Below are 23434 nucleotides of genomic sequence, written 5' to 3' on the forward strand. Positions count from 1 at the left end.
GCTGGCCTCGTCCTGTTCTCCACCAGCCTCAGAGGCTGCTCAGAATCTCAGCCTGGCTCTGAACACAGACTAGGGACCCGCCATCAAACCTCCTGACTTTTGACTCCTCGGGGCTCCAGACCCGGGCCGGCTGCTTGTTAGCCATGGCTTGATGCAAGTCTTATTGCTCAGGGCTATGCTTAGGGTTACTCTCCTAGCTGATGCACCTAGGCACAGGCCCCAGGTGAGGTTCGGATTGTTTTGAAGTTAGCACCAGCAAAGGTGAGTGAGGCTGGAACCTTCCTGTGTTGCTGACGGATGTGACTTTTGTCCAAGCCATTTGTAAGAGTTAGGCAGGATGGTTCAAAAGTAAGATTCATGCCCCAGGTCAGGGACTCAGCATGTGGACCTGTCAGCCCCCAGGGAAACTAGAAAGCTGTGTATCACAGTGGTGTCGAACCAGGAAAGCTGGGAGTAATCGCAACTACACTCCCAGGATGCTGCCAGACACTGTTCTAATTGCATTTCCTGATAGTCGCTCATTCAATCCCCACAACAACCCCAGGAGGCAGATACTATACCAGCCCTGCTTCGGACATCAGGCCCAGAGGAGAGCAACTTGCCCGGGGCTGCACACTGAACAGCAGGGCTGAAACCTGAACTCACTCCATCTGGCTCCAAAGGCTACACCCCCAGACCCCTGCACGGCACACTGTCTCTTCTACTGACAAAGTAAAAGGTTCCTTTAAAAGTAATACACTATGATAAACAAAGTACCCCCTAAACAAATGAAACTATTTCAGAATATGTACAAACAGGACACAGCAGGTCAACTCATCCAATTCTTTTTTTTTTTTAAGAAAAAAATTTTTTTTTGATGTGGATCATTTTTAAAGTCTTTATTGAATTTGTTACAAGATTGTTTCTGTTTTCTGTTTTGGTGTTTTGGCCAGGAGGCATGTGGGATCGTAGCTCTCCAATCAAGGATTGAACCCACACCTTCCGCACTGGAAGGCAAAGTCAACGGCCAGGGAAGTCCCAATCCAACTTATTTTTAAATGAGGAAACTGAGGTCCAAGAAGGGAGAGCGACTTGCCCACGAGCAGGCAGGTGGCATAAAGACCCATGCTTCTTGATTTCAGCGGCTCTACATTCATTTATGGGCTTCCCCGGTGGTGCAGTGGTAAAGAATTCACCTGCCAATGCAGGAGATACAGGTTCCATCCCTGGGTCAGGAAGGTCCTCTGGAGGAGAAAACGGCAACCTACTCCAATATTCTTGCCTGGAGAATCCCATGGACAGAGGAGCCTGGTGGGCTACAATTCACGGGGTTGCAAAGAGTCGGACTTGACTCACCAACCGAACAACAACATTCATTTACATGCTCTACAGACAGGGAAGCCTGGCGTGCTGCAGTCCATGGGGTCTCAAAGAGTCGGACACGACTGAGCGACTGAACTGAACTGAACGTTTCATACAAAGCATAAGGATGTGGAGTAGTTTTATTATTACTAAAAAAAGGCCAGGAATAATCTTAAATTAAAACTCAATCCATTTATTCTTCACATGGAAATGGTGGTAAAAGGCAGCTGGGGATGTGATCCTGTCCCCAAGATAAGGAATCCAGAATGGCCATCTGGAGACCCCTTAAAGAACATCTGCTCTGAGTGCCCCCCCGACTAAGCAGAGGGGAAAACTGACCTGCCAGCATCAGCAAGATTTTAATGACTGTCGGAAGATACCATTACAGCAGTAAAATCGACCCTCTGTAACATAAATGGCTGTATTTACAACTGTAGTATAAATGTGAGGTCTTGTAACAGTTTCAGGTAATAAACCTTTTTAAATGAAGAGGTGGGAAATGCAAAAGGTAATGGTCAAAATATCACATTGCACCTGCAGTTCAAGATCAAGCAAGCATCCGCTATGCTCTTCATATACCAGCATCCTTTTCTTTTAACAACTGGAATCAGTTCGGAGCTGCCAGTCATGAGGCTCCACACCTCCCGGCCCCACAGGACATGCATATGACCTCAGCTGGGCCAACTGGATCGCTTTAAGGGAATGACTGACACTAAGGGAGGAGGAGTCTCTCTTCCCCTGGGATCAAGACCCAGAACAGCCACCAGGCCTGGACCATTTCTCCTGCTGCAGAGGCCACCTGGGGCCAAACACAGAGGAGAGAGAAAAGAGAAAAGAAGAGAAGCTACGGCTCAGCTCTGGATCCAGCCACACCGCAAGCGGGCAACCCCTGCAACTCCTAGTTCAGAGAGCCAAGCAATTCCCATTTTGCTGCAATATGTTAGAGTTTACAAACAAATGAATTATAATCAATACTCCCAACTGAAGTCTTTCCACCAAAAAATCATATTTCCCCAAACCACTCTCCACCCATTTCACCAAACTGAGAAGAGTTTTAGATGTAACAGGAACTCTGCAAACTGCTACTAGGGACAGAGTTTCCTTTGGGGGTGATTTTAAAAGCTCTGGAATTTTTGGACAATGGCGGTGACCGCCCAACATAAATGTATGTCACACCACTGAACGGCACACCAAAAGGGCTAACATCTTACGTTATTTCATTTTACCACAGTCTTAAAAGTGGAAAGAAAACAGGGGTTCTGCAGGATTCAAAGACCGCCCCCACTGGATGCGCCCCAGCAAACACCCTCTCCCAGTGCGTGCTGTTCTTCCGGCCATGCCGGGCTGGCTGATGAGAGGGCTAAGCATGGATGGTGGACTCCAGCAGGAGACCTCTGATTGTGGACATGCATTCTTCTGCATTTTCCATTCTATTGCCACAAAGGAGACCCTTGAAAGCTGGTTAACCATTAAAGCCTCCAACTGTCCAGGAGAAAAACAGCCCGAGGGGTTGAGTAGGCGGCTGCCCAAAGAAAGGGTGCCAGTCCTGGACAGGGTGCCAACTGCAGTATTCGCTGGTAATGCTGATTAGGCTAGGAAGTGAATGACATTTATGGAACATTTACCACATCCCAGGCATAGTGCTAGCCCTTTAGGAGGTAATTTGACAGCCTATACCTTTTTATGTTCAATATATATCTATTTTTTAATTTTTGGCTCAAATATTTTAAAATTTCATTTTATTTATTTTTGGCCACGTCAGCACACATGGGAACTTAGTTCTCTGGCCAGGAATTGAACCTGTGCCCCCTGCACTGGATGGGAAGAGTCTTAACCACTGGGCCACCAGGGAAGTCCTAACCTATTCCTTTTTAAAGGGATTTTCACCCCTGTTAACTCCAGAACACTCCCCCTCCTGAAAGGCGCGTTAAAGAAACAGTTCAGTGTAGGGCGGGAAGGAGCTGAACGTATTAAAATGCTGGTTGGAACGTATTATTTATAACAATAAAAATGGGAAGCAACTAAGAGGCCAACACCGAGGGGATTTTCAATCCATCACAGTACACTTGAGAAACCGGACTTGTTGGCAGCCAGAAGAACGTTCATTACAAAGACTCTGCAGACACATAATTTACGTAATTATGTTATGTTAGGAAAAAAGAAGCTGATTAGGTGTGATTCATAGGCTGTGACTGTAGCAATGCAGAGGGGAGTGCGTTCACCCACAGGACTGGGAGGAGAGAAGGAAAAATCGGCCGTAATAATGGAATGATAGGAGTTCTCTCCTATTATTACTTTTTAACGGAAGTTTTATTTGGGGATAGTTGTGGATTTAGAGGAAAGTTGTAAGAGACAGCACCAAGAGTTCCTACGCACCCCACGGCCATTTGACAACTGTGAACATCTGAAGTTACCGTGGTGTGTTTGTCACAGCCAGGAAACCAACACGACTACCAACTAAACCCCAGACTTCATTCCGATCTCACCAGTTTTTCTAGATTTCACCAGTGTGTCCTGGATCCAACCCAGGACACCACACTGCACTCGGCAGATTTGTGTGTGTGTACGTTTCTTTTTTTTTAGGATGCAATGGCTTTTTGTATATTCTCAGATATGAGCAACCAACACCACAGATTTTAGAACAGTTTAGAATATTTGCATCACCTCTAAGGAAGCCCTGTACGAGTTAGCCATCCACCCCCTATCATGGGTTTTGGGAAATCCTTCTGCAAGATGGAGATCCCTTTGGTAGGGAGAAAACCCTCTCCCCTCCACCTCCTTGCCCCAGTCTATGGTTCTGGAATTTGGACTTTTTTCTGTGACTTTATTGACTTGCTTCTTCAGGCTATGCTGGGTCTTCACTGCTACGCGGGCTTCTCTCTCGTTGCGGGGAGCCGGGGCCACTCTCTAGTTGCGGTGTGAGGGCTTCTCTTGTTGAGGAGCGCGGGCTCTAGGGCGCACAGGCTTCGGTAGTCGTGGCTCCCCAGCTCTAGAGCCCAGGCTCAATAGTTTTGGTGCACAGGCTTAGTTGCTCCACAACATGTGAGATCTTTGCGGACCAGGGGTTGAATTCATGTCTCCTGCACTGGCAGGCAGATTCTTTACCACTAAGCCACCAAGGAAGCCCTAGAATTTGGATTTTTTTTTCTCAGCATGACCCCAGGCCCTAGCTTCATATGACCTGCTTTGGAAATTTCCAACAGTGTCAATTTTTTTTATGTCCAGAATGCAAAAATACAGAACTTTAAAATGGGAAGCTCTACAGGTAGAGCTGTTTGGAACCCCAGGGACAAAAGCAAGGTACACTATTTTCCCCTCTTCCTCTAGTCTAATAGGGACACAGGAGTCAATCAGCTACCACCAGCGCCCAGCTACTCAGTCTAGGGATCTTTGCCATTGCTGATGCAGCCATTGTCATTCTAGGGTCATCAAAGTCATCTTTAAACCCCTGCTGGTGCCCATGTGATTGACATTTATTCATTCATCAAGTGTCATTGTGCTCCTACTGTGTGCTAGACACCATTCAGCGGGCACTCGTGAACTCTCCCTTTGCGTCCTCATGGCCACGGCTGGAAGCCCTCCATCACCCACAGGAAGTGGCGCCATTTTGGTCATTCCTCCAGCCTCCTTCTCCATGAGCTGCCTGCCCCACCCAGAAAGGCAGACACCAGCCACCACGTTCCTAGTATTCGATGGTCAGGATCACAAATGCGGCTACCGTACCCAGAAGGCAATTTGGGGTATCTCTCACCAGTGTCGCTGGTGGTCCAAGGACTTCGCACGAGACGTTCAAAGTCATGGACCAAGGAGCCAGGCCAGCCCCTTGTGTCCCTACTGGATGGTGACGCTTTGCGGAATGTGACCCCCACCCCCCGGACCCTAAGAGAACACAAAGACGGTTACCTGCACCACCTCCTTCACCAGAGTCTTGTCGGTGCCGGTCTTAGCGCGCTGCAGCCCGCTGACGTTCTCGCCGATCCATGTGATGAGGGCGAACTTGGACCTCTTGCTCATCGCATCCCCCGTGGTGAAGCGCACGAAGGCAAACAATCGGACGTCATCTGCACCAACAGCAAAAGGAAGGCATGGTGCTCAGTTAGAACACCCAGATCCACACTCCCCAGGCGGGGCTCCGAACCTCAAGGGCACCCAGAGCGACACAGAAGGAGCCACTGTTCCCTCCTTCGATTTCAACAACAGTGCTGCAGGCGGAGATGCCCACTTCACAGACGGGAGGCGCAGAAGGGCCCCAGGACGCTCCGGAGGCTGTACAGGCAGAGGGAGCCCAGGCCTCTCTGGCTGCCACGCCCGCCACCCTGCCCTCCCCTCAAACAGCCATGCCTCAAATTCTGAATCTGATTCAGGGAGCAAAAGGTGGTCAACTGTTTTTATCCCAAATCTTTGAGGCCGTATTTGGAACAGGAAAGCCACATAATAGAGAGACAGGACCGAACGGGGGTCGGGGGACAGGGAACAAAGACAGTGGCCCCGCTTCTGGCCTGGGATTCAGCTTGGGGCCCCCTGGGCATTCTTAGATTGTGGCCATACAATTAGGCCAATCAAGAATTCTGAGCATTTTTCCACCAGGTGTGTTGTGCTTGTTACATGGCGGTGGAGGGCGGGGTGGGGGGGGGAGGGGGGGACCGTAGGGGGTGATGCGTGCGCATGCGTGTGTCTCCATCTCGGCACTCCGGTCATTTGGGGCTGGGTGGGTCTTCCTGGTGGGATCGTCTCGTGCATTGGAGGACTGAGCAGCAACCCTGGCCTCTGCCCCCTCCATGCCAGTATCACACCCTCACCCCAGGATGACCACCACCAACGTCTCCAGCTGTTACCCGGTGTTCCCTGGGGAACAGAACCACCCCCAGCTGCTGCCAGGTGAGCACCAATTTCCAGACATACTTTATGTCCCCATTTAATCAGGACCCCTTTCAGTTTTGCACCAAAATCCAGCCCTTTTAGTTGAGGCCTCACATATCCTTACTCAGATTACTCCCTAAACAGTTCACATGTCAACTGCAGTTACCAGTGAAGTCTCGATTCAGCCCCTCCCTGATGATGGCCAGGACGCAGGCTGCTGCTCAGTTGGTTCAGTCGCTCAGTCATGTCCGACTCTTCGCGACCCCATGGACTGCTGCACGCCAGGCTTCCCTGTCCATCACTAACTCGTGTCCATCGAGTCAGTGCTGATGGTTTGGGGTTAATCATCCTGTACCTGCCCCTTGACTCAGCTCATGCTCTCAAACGGCTTTTCCTTGCTGGCTTTAGGATTTCTCAGGGACCCAGCGACTCGTGGAGCTGTGTTTCCCAATCACTGTGTGTATCTGAATCACCTGACATCTCACTTAAATGCAGATTCCAATTCGGCAGGTCTAGGACGGGACCCTGGGGTCTGCATTCCTAACTAGCTCCAAGGTCATACTGATGCTGTTAGTCAAAGGATCACACTTTGAGGTTTCACGACTTTACTTTCTTAAAACCAAGGCATCTTGGGCTTCCGGTGGTCCAGTGGTTAAGAATCCACCTGCCAATGCAGGGGACACAGGTCTGATCCTGCTCTGGGAAGATTCCACATGCCAAGATGCAACTAAGCCTCTTCACCACAACTGCTGAGCCTGCACTCCGGAGCCCGTGAGCTGCAACTACTGAGCCCATGTGCCGCGATTACTGAAGCCCTCGTGGCCTAGAGCCTGTGATCTCCAAGAGAAGCCACCGCAATGAGAAGCCCGAGCACTGCAACCAAAGAGTAGCCCCCACTCTCTCCAACTAGAGAAAGCCCTCAAGCAGCAAAAAAGACCCAGCACAGCCAATAAATAAACAAACAAACAAACACCAAGGCGTCTTGATCCTAGAATCATTCCAGGTGCCTCCATGTGGAATCCCACACAAAGTATAAAGTGAAAGTGAAGTCGCTCAGTCGTGTTTGACTCTTTGCAACCCCATGGACTGTAGCCTACCAGGTTCCTTCGTCCATGGGATTTTCTAGGCAAGAATACTGGAGTGGGGTGCCATTTCCTTCTCCAGGAGATCTTCCCAACCCAGGGACTAAACCCAGGTCTCCCGCATTGTAGTCAGACGCTTTACTGTCTGAGCCATCAAGACCACCAGCCCTCTGAGTGTGATGGAGACAGTCCACACTGGCTGGTTAGTACCTCAAAGCCCAAGTTCATCCTAGACAACAAGCCAGCCAGTCTAGCAGGGAACCATCTGACCCGGGGGAGCTAAGACACAGCGCTCGACAGGGCACGGACTCCAGATTCAAACTCTATATCCAGGCTTTTCTTAAAGGAAACAGATCATAATCGCCATTCACGCTGACACAGCACCCTTCAGTTTATGGGTCAGTATTCATCAGGTCTTCAAAAGGATGCGGGGAGGTGGGCCATGGGGGACATCATGGTCACCATCATCTACATCCAAACCTCCATTTGGGAGATGAAGCCAGGAGGTCGTGTGACATGCCCAAGGTAATGCACCAAGGACAAGCCAGCCTGGAGCCAAGGTGTGTCTCAGGTGTGTCTGCCCAGCCCTCCTCCTTTAGGGAACCACCCCCCGACCTGGCCATGGGAGGCTGGTGGGAGCCCATCCCAGGACCTGACCACAGGGGTCAGTGGGTGACAGAGTGGTGAGGACAGAGAAGAAAGACGGGTCTCAGGGACACTTCATGGGCCAAGTTAAAAGGGGTTAGTGACCAACATACGTCGCACATGTATGCATGTGAGAGCTGGACCATAAGGAAGGCTGAGCACTGTAGAACTGACACTTTCAAACTGTAGTGCTGGAGAAGACTCTTGAGAGTCCCTTGGACAGCAAGGAGATCAAACTGGTCAATCCTAAAGGAAATCAACCTTGAATATTCATTGGAAGGACTGATGCTGAAGCTCCAATATTTTGCCACCTGATGCAAAGAGCTGACTCACTGGAAAAGACCCTGATGCTGGGAAAAACTGAGGGCAAGGGGAGAAGGGGGTGACAGACAATGAGATGGTTGGATGGTATCACTGACTTGATGGACATGAGTTTGAGAAAACTCAGGGAGATAGTGAAAGACAGGGAAGCCTGGTGTGCTGCAGTCCACGGGATCGCAAAAAGTCAGATATGACTTATCAACCAAACAAGTGACTGACTGGCTATGGGAAATGAGGAAGGAGAAGTCTGGGAACAGGAGACCACATGAGTGCCATCTCTAACTCCAGAGGAACCTGACTTAATCCCCAAACATCTGAGCCTCAGTTGGCCTCATCTGAAAAATGGGGTGATTTTTTGGTCCTCTCCATTTTTCCTTTTATGGAAGTAAACGTCACACCACAAAAAATTCACCATTTTAACTATTTTAAAGCATACAAGTCAGTGGCACTTAGGACATACGCAATATGGTGCCATCATCACCACAGTCTAATTCCAGAACATCTGCATCGCCCCCCAAAAGAACCCCCTATCCACCAGCCATCACCCCTACCCACCAGCCATCACTCCTCACCCTTCCCCCGTCCCCCCAGTCCTAAGCAACCACTCAGCTACTTTCTGTCCCTGGATTTGCCTTTTCTGGACGTTTTACAGATGGAAGGAACCCTACAGCATGTGGTCTTTTGTGTCTGCCTTCTTTCAACTCAGCATGTTGGCAAAGTTCATCCATGTGGAAACATGATCGGCATTTGATTCCTTTTTTTTTTTTTTTTAATAGCTTGAAGGCTTTATTTATTTATTGGCTCCACTGGGTCTTCATTGCTTTGCAAGGCCAGTAGCGGCGAGCAGGGGCTACCCTTTATTGTGGTGTGCAGGTCTCTCATCACGGTGGGTTCGCCTGCTGTGGAGCAGATTCTAGGTGCACAGAATTCAGCAGTTGCACTGTGCTGACTCTAGGGCTTGCCGGCTTCAGTAGTTGTAGCTCACAGGTTCTAGAGCTCCGGCTCAGCAGTTGTGGCACACGACATGTCAGTCCGCAGCGTGTGGGATCTTCCCAGACCAGGGATTGAACTCATGTCCCCTGCAATGGCAGGCAGATTCCTATCTACTGCACCACCAAGGAATTCTGGTACTTCGTTCCTTTTATGGCTGACTAATACTCCATCGTATGGATGGACCACATTCTGTTCTATTCGTCCATGCACCCACTGATGGGCTTTTGGGATGTTTCCAAATTAGGTGATTTTACACCTCTCTTCTGCATCAGCCATGAGGATAAAATGGGATGCTGTGAAACCTGTCTGGCCCGACCCCGTAGAACCTTCTCCCTGGAGTGGAGCTGCGGGTGAGGTGTGAGCACAGGAAATAAGGCTGGTGGGGCTGAGGAACTGAAACTCACACAACCACACACGGCCATTACAGGAGCCCTTTCGTTCCCCTGTATTTCCTGGCACTGGAGGCTGCATTTGGGAAGCCAGTGCGTTCTTCTGAGTAGTGTTACTGGAGGATCAGGAGAAGCAGTTCCAAAATGTTTAATTAAATTGCAGCGTTGACTTGAGGGGGAGGCGGACCACACATCTGATGCCTCCTGACTTGCTAATGCCAAGACAACACCAGCAAAAGAACTTGCAGCCTGTTTCCACAGCAACCACTCTATTTCCCTTTACCTCATTGGTCAGTCTGGATGTTTGGGATCCCGTGACCACACTTGGATCCCAACTGCTCCGTCACTGGCCAAAGCCACTGAGAAAGTTACAAACCGTGTGTCCCAAGTACCAGCCTAAGACCTGTCACAGGACAGACGCCTTACCCCCAGCCCCAAGGACACGGCCGGCCGTAAGATCTTCCAGAACTGCAGGCCAGTGTCATTTAAATTATCACAGCAGGAGAGACCACTTTCCTGGGTGGCAGTTTGGTGCTTATCTGACAATGGTCTGGCCGAGAAGATTGCTGACATTTTTGAAAATCCGAGGGTCACATTTTGCTTACAAATGTCCGCTGCTCGGGATGTGGCATGACACTGAAAAGTCAGCGGAAAGTCTGACGTGAAAAACCTGTTGGTCTGGGAGACCTTTGCACAGCTGCCCACACAGACCTCCAGCCCTCACGCCTCCTGAAGGAGGTTCTTAGCCATCTGACCTCCAGCTAGTCAACGCAGGAGGAAGTTCTCGTTTAGTCACTCACTTCCCTCCTCTGAACAAACTGGGCAGATCAAACACGGATGTGCGCACGGGTGTATCACCTGGAAGGGAGAGCTTGACCTCCTCACACACACGTATATGAAGCGTGTCTGTGTGTGCCTGTCTGTGTGTACGTGCATGCTCATGCATGAGTGTGAATGTATGTGATGGCGCCTACACACTGGGATAGCAAACTTGGCTAGAAGATTGGTCCTGAGGTTACTGCCACCCCCGGGGTGGCACTCGGGGGACTCAGTGGCACATCTTCCCAGTCTGGGGTTGAGGGGGCAGAGGAGTCAAGGTGCAGCTCTGGATAACCCAATGGGGGCACCCAGGCCCTGAATTCACACCAGAGGACACACCCTGAGCCCCCTCTGAGAGAGGTCCCAGAACAGCTGTGTACACCTGCTTGCCCCCTGAACCATTCAGTCTCAACATTCTGGTCTACAGCATCCGGGTTGAATCCAAGTTTTGGAATCCACTGGAAACTCATCCCCATTCTGTCCCAGCTCTGTGATAAGACCAGATTCCTGAATGCCTCCAAGCCTCAAGTTCCTCATCTGCAAAATGGGTCACATATATCTCCTAAGGCATATTGAGGATTAAATGAAAAAGAAAGAGCATGAAAGGCTTGGCTGATGGGGCTGGTGACTGTATTTCTCTCCCCACCTGTCTGGTGAAATGAGGTCCACAGTGGCCTCCACTGCCAAACCCCAGGGGATAGCCTCCGTGCCTTCCGGCCTCTGAGCTGGCTTTCTGCATCCACCAACTTAACGTTCACTCTGCTGGGTCTCAAAGTAGGGGCCTCCTAGGCACATGGTCATGGAACCGCTGGTCTCATGAAGATTTCTTGAGGGCCTACTGTGTGCCAAGCACAGTGCCAAGCATTAGGGGGCACAGATAAGATGAACGAGGGTCCTGAAGATAACACAAGCTGTTCACTGAGAGCTTGCTACCCGGCAGGTGCCATCCTAAGCATTTACGTGTGACTGCACATTTTCTCATCCCAACCTCTCCATCTGGTCAGCACTGCCCACAATCCCACTTCACAGATAGAGAAACTGAGGCTCAGAGAGGTGAAGTGACAAGAAACCAGACATCTCTTTTTCCTGGTTCCATCTAGAGCAGCAGCTCTCAAAGTGTGTTCCTCGGACCAGCAGCAACATCATTTCCCAGGAACTCATTAGACCGTGAATTCTGAAACTCTAGGAACGGGGCCATTTTTAAACAGAAGTCAGTTTAAAAGAGACCCTGGGGGAGATTCTTATGCCTCCATAGCCTAAGAACCACTGACCTAGAGGATGAGGTGAGGAGAGCAGAAGATGGGGTTTTCAACTCAGAGGACCTGTTCTCCCCTGGCTGGGAAAGAGGGTGAGACAAGGGTCTTGTGGGCAGAAAAGCTGAAATGCCCAGAGTTCAGCCCCACCCCCATCCTCCCCACCCACACCCTTTCATTTTAAGGAAGTGATCATATAAAGGAGCTTCCTGTATGGTCTGTCTTCTCAATGTTGTAATTTATAGAATTCGAGGCATGGTTCCTTGAGCATCTCACCATCAAAGACCACCGGGACTGTCCCCCAGAGACTCTCCCTCCCCTCGAATCCACAGCCCAAGACAAAGAAGAGTGGTCTCTAGAAAAAGGGCTGCTGAATCACGGCACTACTAACAGCTTTTCTGTGACCTCTGTGTGTCTGACACACTTGTACACTAACTTGTACACTAATCCTTGTACACTAACAAGGATTCCCAAATGCATCACAAAAAGCCACATAGAGCCCCATCTCAGGGGAGCCCTCAACCAATGACAAAACAAGGTCAGGAGCCCCGTCCCCGAACACCGTCAATGGCCTTTGGGCAATGCCTTTGGGCCCTCGCTGTGGTGGCCTCAATTCGGGGCTGTGGACACCCTCCCCTTCCCGCCCAGGAAGAGTCTTGTCCATGAAGAGATGGTCCTTATAGGGTGTTAATAGAAGTCCCCTCTCAAAAGAACTTGACCCTTTCATTGGTCTATGTAGCCTCATCACAGGTCAAGGATGGGTTATCAGTGTGAAACATCTGTACCAGCCAATCCCACAGCCCTAAGGACCCCCAGGACCTAGAGACCCCAGACAGGGCCCACTTGGTTCAAAGTCCTGTTCCTCTTTTCAAGGTTTCTCGCCGTCACATATTAAGTACATTAATCTGCAGCATAAAGTCACTGCATGTAAAGTTCTTGGGACACTGCCTGGCAGAACTGTGCTCAGAAACGCCAGCAGCGGTCACTAGGCGCTCTCTCCTCTGCAGCCCCTTCCTCCCCCTCCCTCCTCTATCACCCTCCTCGATGCTGCAAGGGGATATGAAGGACATGGAATGATACAAAGAGAGAGACATGACCACAGAGGGCATGGGAAGAGGAGTGAAGAAAAAAGGGAGGTCAGATGTCTCTGGAATCACCAAGGCCTCAGGAATGAGCTGCTCTAAAAATCTTCCCAAAAACTATGAACGGCACACAATCCCCACCAAGCCCTCGAGGACTCCCTGCCCTCCTGCACACCTCCCAGCCACATTGGAAATCTCCTGAGGTTCAGAATCACTGAGGGGCAGTCTGACCCGTCACACTCAATATTCTCGCCATGGCGACCCTGACACAGGATCCACATTGATCCAGGGCCCTCATCTTCCTCCCAAAAAGACCTGTCTTCCCTTCTACCTTTTCCCACAGCTGGCACTGGCCAGAGGACAAAACCCAAAGGCGACTGAGACTCTGCCATGAGCCAAGCAGTGTGACTCTCTCACACTTTTGCAAATGTTTTGAGCAATTTTTTTTCATTACACACAAAACACATATGAGGTGTAGAATAACTAGAAATACAAACAAGCAAAAAAAAAAAAAAACCTCCCTCACCACCAAAATAGCCTAGGAAACTCCCTATGGAACCTAAGCAAAACTTTGGGGGCACGTCCTTTGATCTTTTTAGCTGCTTCCATACCTGTCCAATTCGAGTCACATCTCCAGTGCCAAGCACATAGCAGGCACCCAACAAAACATCTACCGGTCAACAGAAAGAAAAAAGAGAGACAGAAGTAACCATTTCATAATTTCCACCCAGTGCTGAAGTTCAGAGCAAGACAAAAGAAAGGGGGAAGGAGACAGCAGGAAATTGCCCCAGAGTCGGGCTGAAGCTGCCCTTACCTTATATAGACTCCCTAAGAAGTTATGCAAACAAGGTTCAGTAAGGAAGAAAACAACCCACACACCAAAAAAGCTGAGCTGTCAGCTTCCACCGAGCAAGCTCCCCAGAGTGGGCATGAAAGGAAACAGGAAAGAATTCAAACATCCTGCCGCCTGGGGCAGAGGGACAGCTGGACAGAAGCCACAGCTGCATCATTTCCAGTGGGCTGCTAACAGGGGAGCCCAGGCGGCCACAGATGAGGACCTGGAAGTGGGGGGAACGGCCCCTCTCTCTGACACAGAGGACAAGGGCTCCGTGGATGTGTATACAGTCCTTGCATATGAGTTCGCACAGCCCATGCACATGGACGCTTTGTCCCACCCCTCCTCAAAGCAGAAGATATCTCAAATGATTCCTTTCCCATTGGATTTTTGTGAAATGAATGACCCCGCTTTCCTAGTCTGACACAGAACACAAGAAAATGGAGTATAGGATAACCAGAGGAAAAGAAAGATGATTCCTTCAGTAGAACCCTCAGGGAAGGACCCGATCAGGAGACCGAAACGATCAGGACAGCTAAAGGTTTTCCCCCAGTGACAAAGCACCAGAACTTTTTTTTTTATGATTACTTTTACTTCCTTAAATGGAAGTCGGTGTGCTACAGCCAACTGCATCTCCTGACTTAGAGAACCAGTGGTTGCAACCAGTTCCTGGAGGCTATGAGTCCACGACGGCCTCGTTGACAAGGAGACACTCTGGAGACACTGAAGGATTCAGCGCCTGACTGCCTGAGCACTACATGCCCTGGGCTACATCCCTGCATTCTCCTATAGGTTTTCTGTTTCTTCCATTGCTGTTAGTCATTTGACAAACACTTGTGGTTCAAAGACTGATGAATAAGATACAGTCCGAACCCTCCAAGAATACACAATCCTAGCAGGGCAAAAAAAGAAAAACTAAGCATGTGAATACAGTGAAGTTAGCACCATGACAACAAGGCATCACAGGGCAGAGGGGAACATCAAAGAAGTAAAGAAATTAACTCTGCCTGGGGGCAGTGATCAGGGCAGGCTTCACAGAGGCCACGATGTTGGATCTGGGTCTTGAAGGACGACCTAGAATTCATCTAGCTAACTGGGTAAAGAGGAAGAAGGGGGCTATGTTAACAACTTAAGAGCTAAATTCTAACAGAACTCCAAAGACAAGAGCACCAGCTTCAGTGGGCAAGTTCAAAACGCCTTTCTCTACCGGCCTCTCCGTTTGTGACTTGCCACTGGCTAGAGGAGCATATAATTAGCTTATTATTACTGGGTGTAAAACAAGAGTTGAATGGCTCAGAATGACATCCCTTAGGGCTCCTGCAGTCTGCTCATCCCTACCCCAGAAGGACAGGCATTTTGTCCCCTAGGAGGACATCTCCAGGCCCCAGAACGGTGCCTGACACACTGCCCACACTCAATAAACATTTCTCGAGTAAATGAGGAGCCTCTGCCCATCTATCTTAGCAGCTTAGAAGCATTTCAGTCCCCAGTCCTCAGCTGGGTCACTTCAATGGGAGATTCTGTCTTGTAAGAATAAAACCAATCCCCTCCCCGGATTTTAAAGGTATGCCTTCTAACGAAGAGACCGGGAGAAATAATCAGATGAGAACAGACAGGTAGCAATTGACTGATCTGGACAAAGGTGCCCTGTAAATAAAAGTGCATGGGAAGGGCAGCCCACCACCACAGTGTTGCTAGGATTAGCAATGCCTGCATCACGTGGGCCTTCTTCTCTCCCTTCCCTGCTCACATCGCCAAGCACGGTGCCCCAGAAGAGCAAAGCAGACACCAGCCCTCAGCAGCTCAGAGAGCCAGGAGGCCCGGGTTCAAGCCCTGGCTCTGCCTCTCTCTGCTGTGTGACCAGGGACCCGTGGCATCCCGTCTCTGATCCTGTATGTTCTAAGCTGGGGGTGGGAGGGGTAGCTTCTCAGTCCCTGTCTCCGAGCCCCCTGCGTGGTGGGGACAAACACACAAGTGGGTTTCACCCCCCTGTGGCTGTTGACACTTGCAGCCCTCGAGTTCGCCCACACGTTTACAGCTGACTCATCCCACTCTTTCATTGATTCACACAGCTACTAACCCACACGAATATCCAAGACAGACTTTCCCGTTTTAAGGACCCACTTCTGAGGAAAGGTTGCTGGCAACGTAATACTCCCCTGGACACCAGCTCGGTGCCAGGCGCTGGACTGGAAGATGAAAACCCAGCCGTGGGGGCTGGTGCCGGGTCTCGCCATCAATCCTCGTCTGAACTGTGGAAAGGAAAGCTCAGAACTGAACCTGGCACAGAGCCAGAGGCTCTAAAAATGGCACAGGGTGACGATAAGGATGTGGACGACAATGGCGGAACGCACAGGGGAGGCGGGAAACGAGAGCGCGTGAGAGCAAGTTCACGCGCGAGAGCAAGTTCATGCGCGAGCACATGGCGGGGCTGAGCACATCTGGAGCACGTGGACCTGCACAGCCGCCCTGGGCAAAGGCAAGTCTGACATGAAGAGGAACATGGCAGAGCCAGAGAGGCCGACCTGGTAATGAACCACAGTAAGGCCAAAGGCGAAATTCCACAAGGTCGTGGACAAAAGTTGTGGGAATAAAATGCAGGCCGTTGAGGCAAAATCAGAGTCGTGGCCATGGCCCTGAGCCCCACCTCTGACCCCGTTCCCTGCACACTGCACTTCTCGGCATAATGTTTCACTCAGCAATGTTTTCACATGCTGCGTAGTCCATGAAGAGTCACACTTTGTCCCTGGTTTCCGCTTTGGGGCAACTGTGAATCATGCTGCTGTGAACATTCACGCACAAGTTTTTGTGTGTTTTCATCTCTCTCAGGTAGATACTAAGGCGTGAAAGAGCTAGGCTTAGCCTTTCAGGAACTGCCAAGCTGTTTCCCACGGTGCCTGCACCAGCTCTCCTTCCCCCCAGCAATGCACGAAGGTTCTGACTCGCGACACCTTACAACTCCTGTTATCACAGCCCCCTAGTGTGTGTGAAGTCACATCTCATTGTGGTTTGATTTCCATTCCCCTAATGACTACTGATGCTGAGCATCTCTGCATGTGTTTACTGGCCATGTGTATGTCTCCTTTGGAGAAATGTCCATTCGAATCCCTTGCCCATTTTCCAATACCAGTCTTGTTGAGTTGTATGAGTTCTTTACATACTCTGGAAGCTGGACCATTACAGGATGCATGGTCTGAGGCCCTCCCCTTTTGCGGGGGTCACTCCTCACCCAGGTACCCGCACGCCCAGTTCCTTTTCATTCAGGTCTTGCCTTCGTGTCCCCTCCACTTCAGGCCTCCCCTGACCACCCTGGCTAACAGCGGCCTTCCCACAATGTGTCTCTGGCCCACTGCTTCATTTCATTTTCTTAGCACTCATCTCATTCTGAAAAGACCACATTTGCTAGATTGTCTATTAGCTGCCCCTGCATTTTCTGTGAATGCAAGCTCTGTGATCTGGATTGCTCAACTTCCCTAGTGTCCAGAGTCCCTGGCACATAGTAGGTCCTCAATGTACATTTGTTGGATAATGAGTGTAACAAAGTGCCAAAGAAGAAAAGTTACTTTCCCCAAATCGAACACATGGCAGTTAGATTTTGCCAAATCAAGAACAGAGCAAGTGATGTAAATCAACTATATTTCAATATATATATATATTTTTTAAATTGGCTTCCCTGGTTGTCCAGATAAGAATAGATAAGAATTCACCTGCCAATGTAGTGCACATGGGTTCAATCTCTGGCTCGGAAAGATCCCACATACCACAGAGCAGCTAAGCCCCTGTGCCACGACGACTGAGCCCACGTGCTGTATCTACTGAAGCCCACGCACCTAGAGCCCATGCTTCGCAACAAGAGAAGCTATCACAATGAAAAGCCTTCGCACCGCAACTAGAGAGCAGCCCCTCCTCGCCACAACTAGAGAAAGCCTGCATGCAGCTGCAGCAACCAAGACCCAGCGCAGCCAAAAATAAATAAATAAAATTTAAAAAAACAGTGCAAGTGGCATTCCAGTTCAGGGCTACAAGAGCTCAACAGAGTGAACACAGGCCCTCCTTGATCAGGCAGGGGGCTCACAGGGGCTCACAAAAGTCTGACTCTTTTCCCTCCTCCCCAGAAGCCCCAGCATGTGACCCAGAGGGGCCCCTGGCCAGCCCCTGGCCAGCAGCTTCCTTTATTTTCAAATCCTGAACAATACACTCCATTCTAGAGTCAGGGTAGAATTATAGCCCAAAAAAGGGAAGAAAACTACTTCCGGGTCAGATCAGATGACCTCCAAGGGCCATCCTTTCAGTCAAAAGCAGCAGAGTCAGAAATCTTTCCTAGGAAAAATGGAGGCGTTTGAATTAAGGAGTGTTGCTCCCCAGAGACCATCACAGGTTTTCCACTTGAACAAAGGCAGAAAAATTATCTCTGAGCTGTGTATTCTTAGAAATGTGCCTCCAGCCAGAGGCACAGGCCTCCGGTCTGCCCCTTGGCTTTCAGAAAAAGAGCTTGTGGCAAACTGTTCAGAGAATAGCTCCTAAGAGTTCTTATTAAGGAGAAAAAAAATATTTTTTCTGTTCTTTTTATTGTATCTATATCAGAGGATGAATGTTAACTAAGCCTATTAAGATCATCATTTCATGATACATGGAAACCAAACCATCATGCTGTACCCCTTAAGCTCATACAGTGGTGCATGCCAATTATTTCTCAACAAAACTGGGGGAGGAAGGAGAAGGGGAAAAAAGAAAAGAGCTCGCCCATGGTCTTCCCTCCTTGTTTCAAAAGAATTTCAGCTGCACATGTTGGGAAGCAGCAGGGAGTCAGGAGTGTTGGCCAGAGGGCAGACACTGGGTAAGGAACACAGTTCCACCTCCATGCAACCCAGGGTCAGTGCTTTCCTGGCTCTGAGCCTCAGTTTTCCTGTCTGTGAAATGGGAATGACAATAGGACCCTGGTACCACATGGGGCCATGGTGTCATGAAATAAAGTGAGGATTAAATGACTCTGGCTGGCAAGACAGTAGCCCCCAAAGATGTCCATACCCTAATTTCCAGAACCTGTGACTCTGTGACTGGACATGGCAAAGGGCATGTCCATGGCACACTTTACAAGTGTGATTAACTTGAGGGTCTCAGCATGGGAAGATTGTCCCGGATGACTAGAGTGGGCCCAATGTCATCACAAGGGTCCTCAAATATGGAAGTGAGGAAAGCAGAAGAATCAAAGAGACGGCTTCATAAGAAGGACTCATCCAGATACTGCTGGCCTTGAAGATGGAGGAAGGGGCCACAAGCCAAGGGATGCAGAACCTGTAGAGCCAAAAAAGGCAAAGAAACAGATTCTCCTTTCAAGCCTCTGGAAGGAATACAGTCCTGCCCACACCTTTATGCTAGTTCAGTGAGGTTGATTTTGGACTTCTGCCCTCCAGACTCTAAGACGAGAAATTATGTTGTTTTAAACCACTGAGTCTGTGGTCATTTGTTACAGCAGCCACAGGAAACTGATACAATGACCTCAGCACAATTTCTGGCACAATAAAAGTCCAGTGTTCGTCATTATCTTTAAGGATTATGATAACTTATGATTGGCAAGGACAGTTACAGAAATACACAGATGATTAAAAAAAAGAATAAGTGCATGAGGAAACATGAGACAGATGATTGGAAATTAAGTCCAGAACTAAAACAGGATGTCAGGCAAGTTAATTTCAAATGCACTGATGAAACAAAACACAAAATGCTAAGGTTAACAGCCCTGCCTTACACACAAGCCTCTGGGGACTTGGCCCTGCTGAGGCCACTGAGCAGAAGCCGAAAAGCCAAGGCATCAAATTCAGTTGGAGAGGAAGACACCTAGGGGCTCCAGGGCAGGAATGTGGGCCAGAGGCCAGAGGGGAACAAGGGTTTCAGAGCCTCAGCACCTAAAGACTCTCCATACAGGCCACTGGGTGGTTACGTTGGCAGAGAGCACGTGGACTGTCCAGGGGTGAGTTCGGCTATCAAACGTCTCAGGGGACCGTGTTCATTCATCTATTCAACACACACTTGGGGAGGTCAGCTGTTGTTCCAGGTGCTGACGGCACAGCAGAGAACCAGGCCAACCAGGTTTCTGCCCTCAGGAGCTCAGATTCTATCTAGCAGCAGAGTCAAACACCAGATACCAGAAGCTCCTGTTTGGGATAGAGCTTGGGGAGTTGCTAAGGGCTTGCTACCCATGACTTGGGTCCACACAAGAGAGTGACACAACCACCGGGGAAAAGAGATCGGGACCAGGTAACCGCGAGGGGGAGGATGCTCCACAGGGTACCACCACCAGAGAGACAAAAGCCCTTCTTTCCACAGTCTCACCATGGGATTGAAGAAACAGATGCACACGTAATCACCGCAGAACAGGATGAACATCACAAAGGCAAGGAGGCCATCTGAGTGGAGGGGATATCTACACTGGGCCTTAAAGGATGTACAGAAGTCTGCCAGGAAAGCAAGACCGACGAGGACAGGCCAAAAGAAGGAAAACTGTGCACAAGCTCCAAGGAAGGGAGAGGGCAGGGCAGTGCAGCCTCGGACACAGATCTGGATTCAAAGTCCAATTTCTCTACCTACTGCGCCATCTCAAGCAAGTGATTTTTTTTATTATTTTTATTATTGAATTAAAGATTCTTTAAGTTCTGTAGTGCTTTACAATCTTCAAAAGTTTCCCACATGATGTCATAAAATCCCATAATAATCCTTTTCTCCCACTACCCCTGTCTTCCCTAGTGGTAAGGAATCTGCCTGCAGTGTAGGAGACCTGGATTCGATCCCTGGTTGGGAAGATTCCCTGGAGGAGTAAAGAGCAACCCACTCCAGTATTCTCACTTGCAGAATCTCATGTACAGAGGAGCCTGGTGGGCCACAGTCCTTGGGGTTGCAAAGAGTTGGACGCACCCCTCACGTGCCCCTCCTCCCTCCCCTCTCCCCACTGGCAACCACTGGTTTGTTCTCTGTCATCTGTGAGTCTACCAAACAAGTGACTTTGGACTCTCTGAGGAAACAATCAGATTTCTTATCAGTAAAATGGAGAGGACTCCTACTCTGGCGTCATTGTTCTTATTACATACATACCCCTCACAGGTAAGAAAAATTAGATGAGCTAATACATGCAAAGCGCCTACCTAGTGCAGGACAGTTGGCATCCACGGGGTCAGAATCATGTGTTGGGATGTGCATGAAAGGGGTGAGCTGCTCAGCATCCCATCCTAACCGGCATTCTGGGTCATTTCTAAGCATTTGGACCTTGTGGGCAAAAGCGAGAAAAGGTTAAGGGGAGAGAAAAGCTCTCCCCACCTCCCCACCCCTACCTGGACTGCAAGCTCAGGAGGTTCTGAAGGGGTCAATTCAGTCCTGGGCAAAAGGCTGGAACTCAAGAAATGCTCCACAGAAGGAAAAGCCAGGGTCAAGGGCGGAGCCCAGGAAACACCCACACTTCTGGGGCACAAAAGGGAAGCAGAACCAGCAGACGGAAGTGAGAGCAGGAGATGAGAAACAGGAAAAGAGAAGTAGGTGAGCTTTGCACTACAGAAGCAGATGGAAGGGAAAACCATGTTTTTAGTAACTAGCGGTCACTGCCGAAGGCTAGAAGAAGAGAAAGTGAACAAATACAAAGAAACGTCCACTCCATGTGACCACCAGGAGGCGACCGAAGACCTGGGCACGGGGTACCAGGCTCCAGATGTGGGGCGGCGGGATGCCAGGATGTACCGAGGTGAAAAAACGGTGGGAGATGAGGACATGGATGTAACATCTACATGATTCACCAGCAATAATTTCTAAAAGTTTGCATTAATGTCTAAAGACTTTCAAGGAGGGAAAACTCAATTCATTTCAACTAACTGAACACTTTCGCTGAAGCAGAGACACCCTACTTAGCAGGAAAAGGGACATCTAGCAACCTTCTCCACGGAGGTATGGCCACAAACTCCACAGCAAGTGGAAACATCACATGAAGAGCTGTTACAAAGCCCACACATCTTATGACACAAAGAAGCCACACAACGCGGCTCAGGATCCCCCAACAACACATGCATGAGCCAAGAAGGCAGCGGGAGACTGAATTTTGCAGAAAACTGTGAAAATAATGTTTCCAGAGCACTTCAGGTAGCACTGAAGAATCACCACCCAGCATTGTTTCTGGAGCAACAGAAATGATGTGTCAATCAATCCCCGTTTGTTGATTGCATGACAGAGAGACTGTTTAGCACTTTACAAGGTCCAAAGCCCTGTCACAGATCTACAGCTTCCTTCTGACCTCATATTCCCTTTGACTCACTAGATAATTTCTCTCCTTCCTTTCTCACTCAAATTTCTAAATTTGAGTAAAGCTAGAGGGGGAAAAAATGCATATGTGCAGCTTGGGGGAAAAAAATCCAGTACAGAAGAGCAAAATAGAGACCGCTATACCTGTGTGTGCTGCACAGCCGCACACGCAGAGGCCAGTGAGCGAATTTGTTTCTTTCCCAACCTGTCCCTCTTGCAATAATAGCAAAGAGCCTCTCTTTGACTGAACTCTAACCATGCTCTTCTAACTGAGCTTTTTTTCATCTGGGTCTCAACTTCTGGACTTGTGTGTTCATCTTAGCCTTCACTGATTTTGGCAAGGATCCCGCCAAGTCAACTAAGCCAGAATTCCCCGTATGCCACATCTGATCACCCCTCAATATATAATCAGGCTCCTTGTTCTCACCCTTCCCCGGTGATGTCTGATCCTTGGCATGCCTTCAGCAAGAATCCTGTTAAGTCAGTTTAGCCAGCTTCTCCCTTCACCCCAGACCCTTCCTCCTGGTAACTTTCCAGCCATTGATACCTACCTGGCTCCTTGACTCCAAATTCCCACTTTTCCTTGTGGTATTCAGAGTTGAGTTTGATCTCTCTCCCTTGTAGTGATCCCTACACCTATCACAACAGTCCTCTGAATAAAGTCTGCCTTACTGGTCTTTGTTTTTTTTTGGCTGCACTATGCACCATGTGGGGTCTTAATTCCCCTACAAGGGATCTAAACCATGCCCTCTGCATTGGAAGGTGGGCGTCTTCACCACTGGACCATCAGGGAAGTCTCTGCCTTACTGTTCTTTAACAAGCGTTAGGATGAATGTTTTTGTCTTTTAACAGTAAAGACACCCCCGTTCTCCTTAACCATCCCACTGCCAAACTCAGTCCCTGAGAAGCAGTTGCAAGGTTCTATGTTACTGATAACTACATTAATTGAGCACCCATTGTATAGTAGGCATTGCCTATAAGCTTTATGTGTATCATGTCAATTTATCCTCAATTTTAGCAACCCTGTACCCTGTGTGCAATCACTTACTGAATCTTATAGATGAAGAAACAGAGAATCTGGGAGACTTGCTCAAGGTCACACAGAACAGTAAGGCTACAAGTCAAAGCAAGACACCCTAGCTCTACCTTTGATGCTCATAACCAGCAGAAAACTGGATTCATTCCCAGATGCCTAGATTCTTTCTAAAATAAAAATGCTTGCAACAGAGTACTTTGGGGTCAGTTCATCAATAAAAGATCTGTTAAACAATGTTACATTTATACAAGAGATAGATTAGGAGCCACTTTAAGGGCTGGATGATGACAATAAAACATCAGCACCATGAGAACAGGGGCTTTCTCTGCTTCTAGATTTACCCTCAGTGCCTAGAACAGTAACCTACAGAGTAGTCAATCGAAGGAAGGAAGGAAGGAGGAAATGAATCAATGAATGAACAAATTTCTGAGTGTTAAACTATATTTGAATTATATCTGGTTTTTATTCTCTTCCTTTTGCTTAATCTTGCTTTCTGAA

General features: G+C 49.1%; 1 protein-coding gene across 1 annotated transcript in view; it reads right to left on the minus strand.

The window, feature by feature from the left end:
• The window catches only part of COTL1 (coactosin like F-actin binding protein 1), a 44084-nt gene that overhangs the window by 14591 nt on the left and 6059 nt on the right, over nt 1-23434 (minus strand). The window contains exon 3 of the mRNA XM_061386902.1: nt 5245-5402. Coding sequence (XP_061242886.1) covers nt 5245-5402 — 158 coding nt within the window. The remainder of the gene's footprint in view (nt 1-5244; nt 5403-23434) is intronic.

This window comes from Bos javanicus, chromosome 18 (assembly GCF_032452875.1).
Source record: "Bos javanicus breed banteng chromosome 18, ARS-OSU_banteng_1.0, whole genome shotgun sequence".
Classification (NCBI taxonomy): Eukaryota; Metazoa; Chordata; class Mammalia; order Artiodactyla; family Bovidae; genus Bos; species Bos javanicus.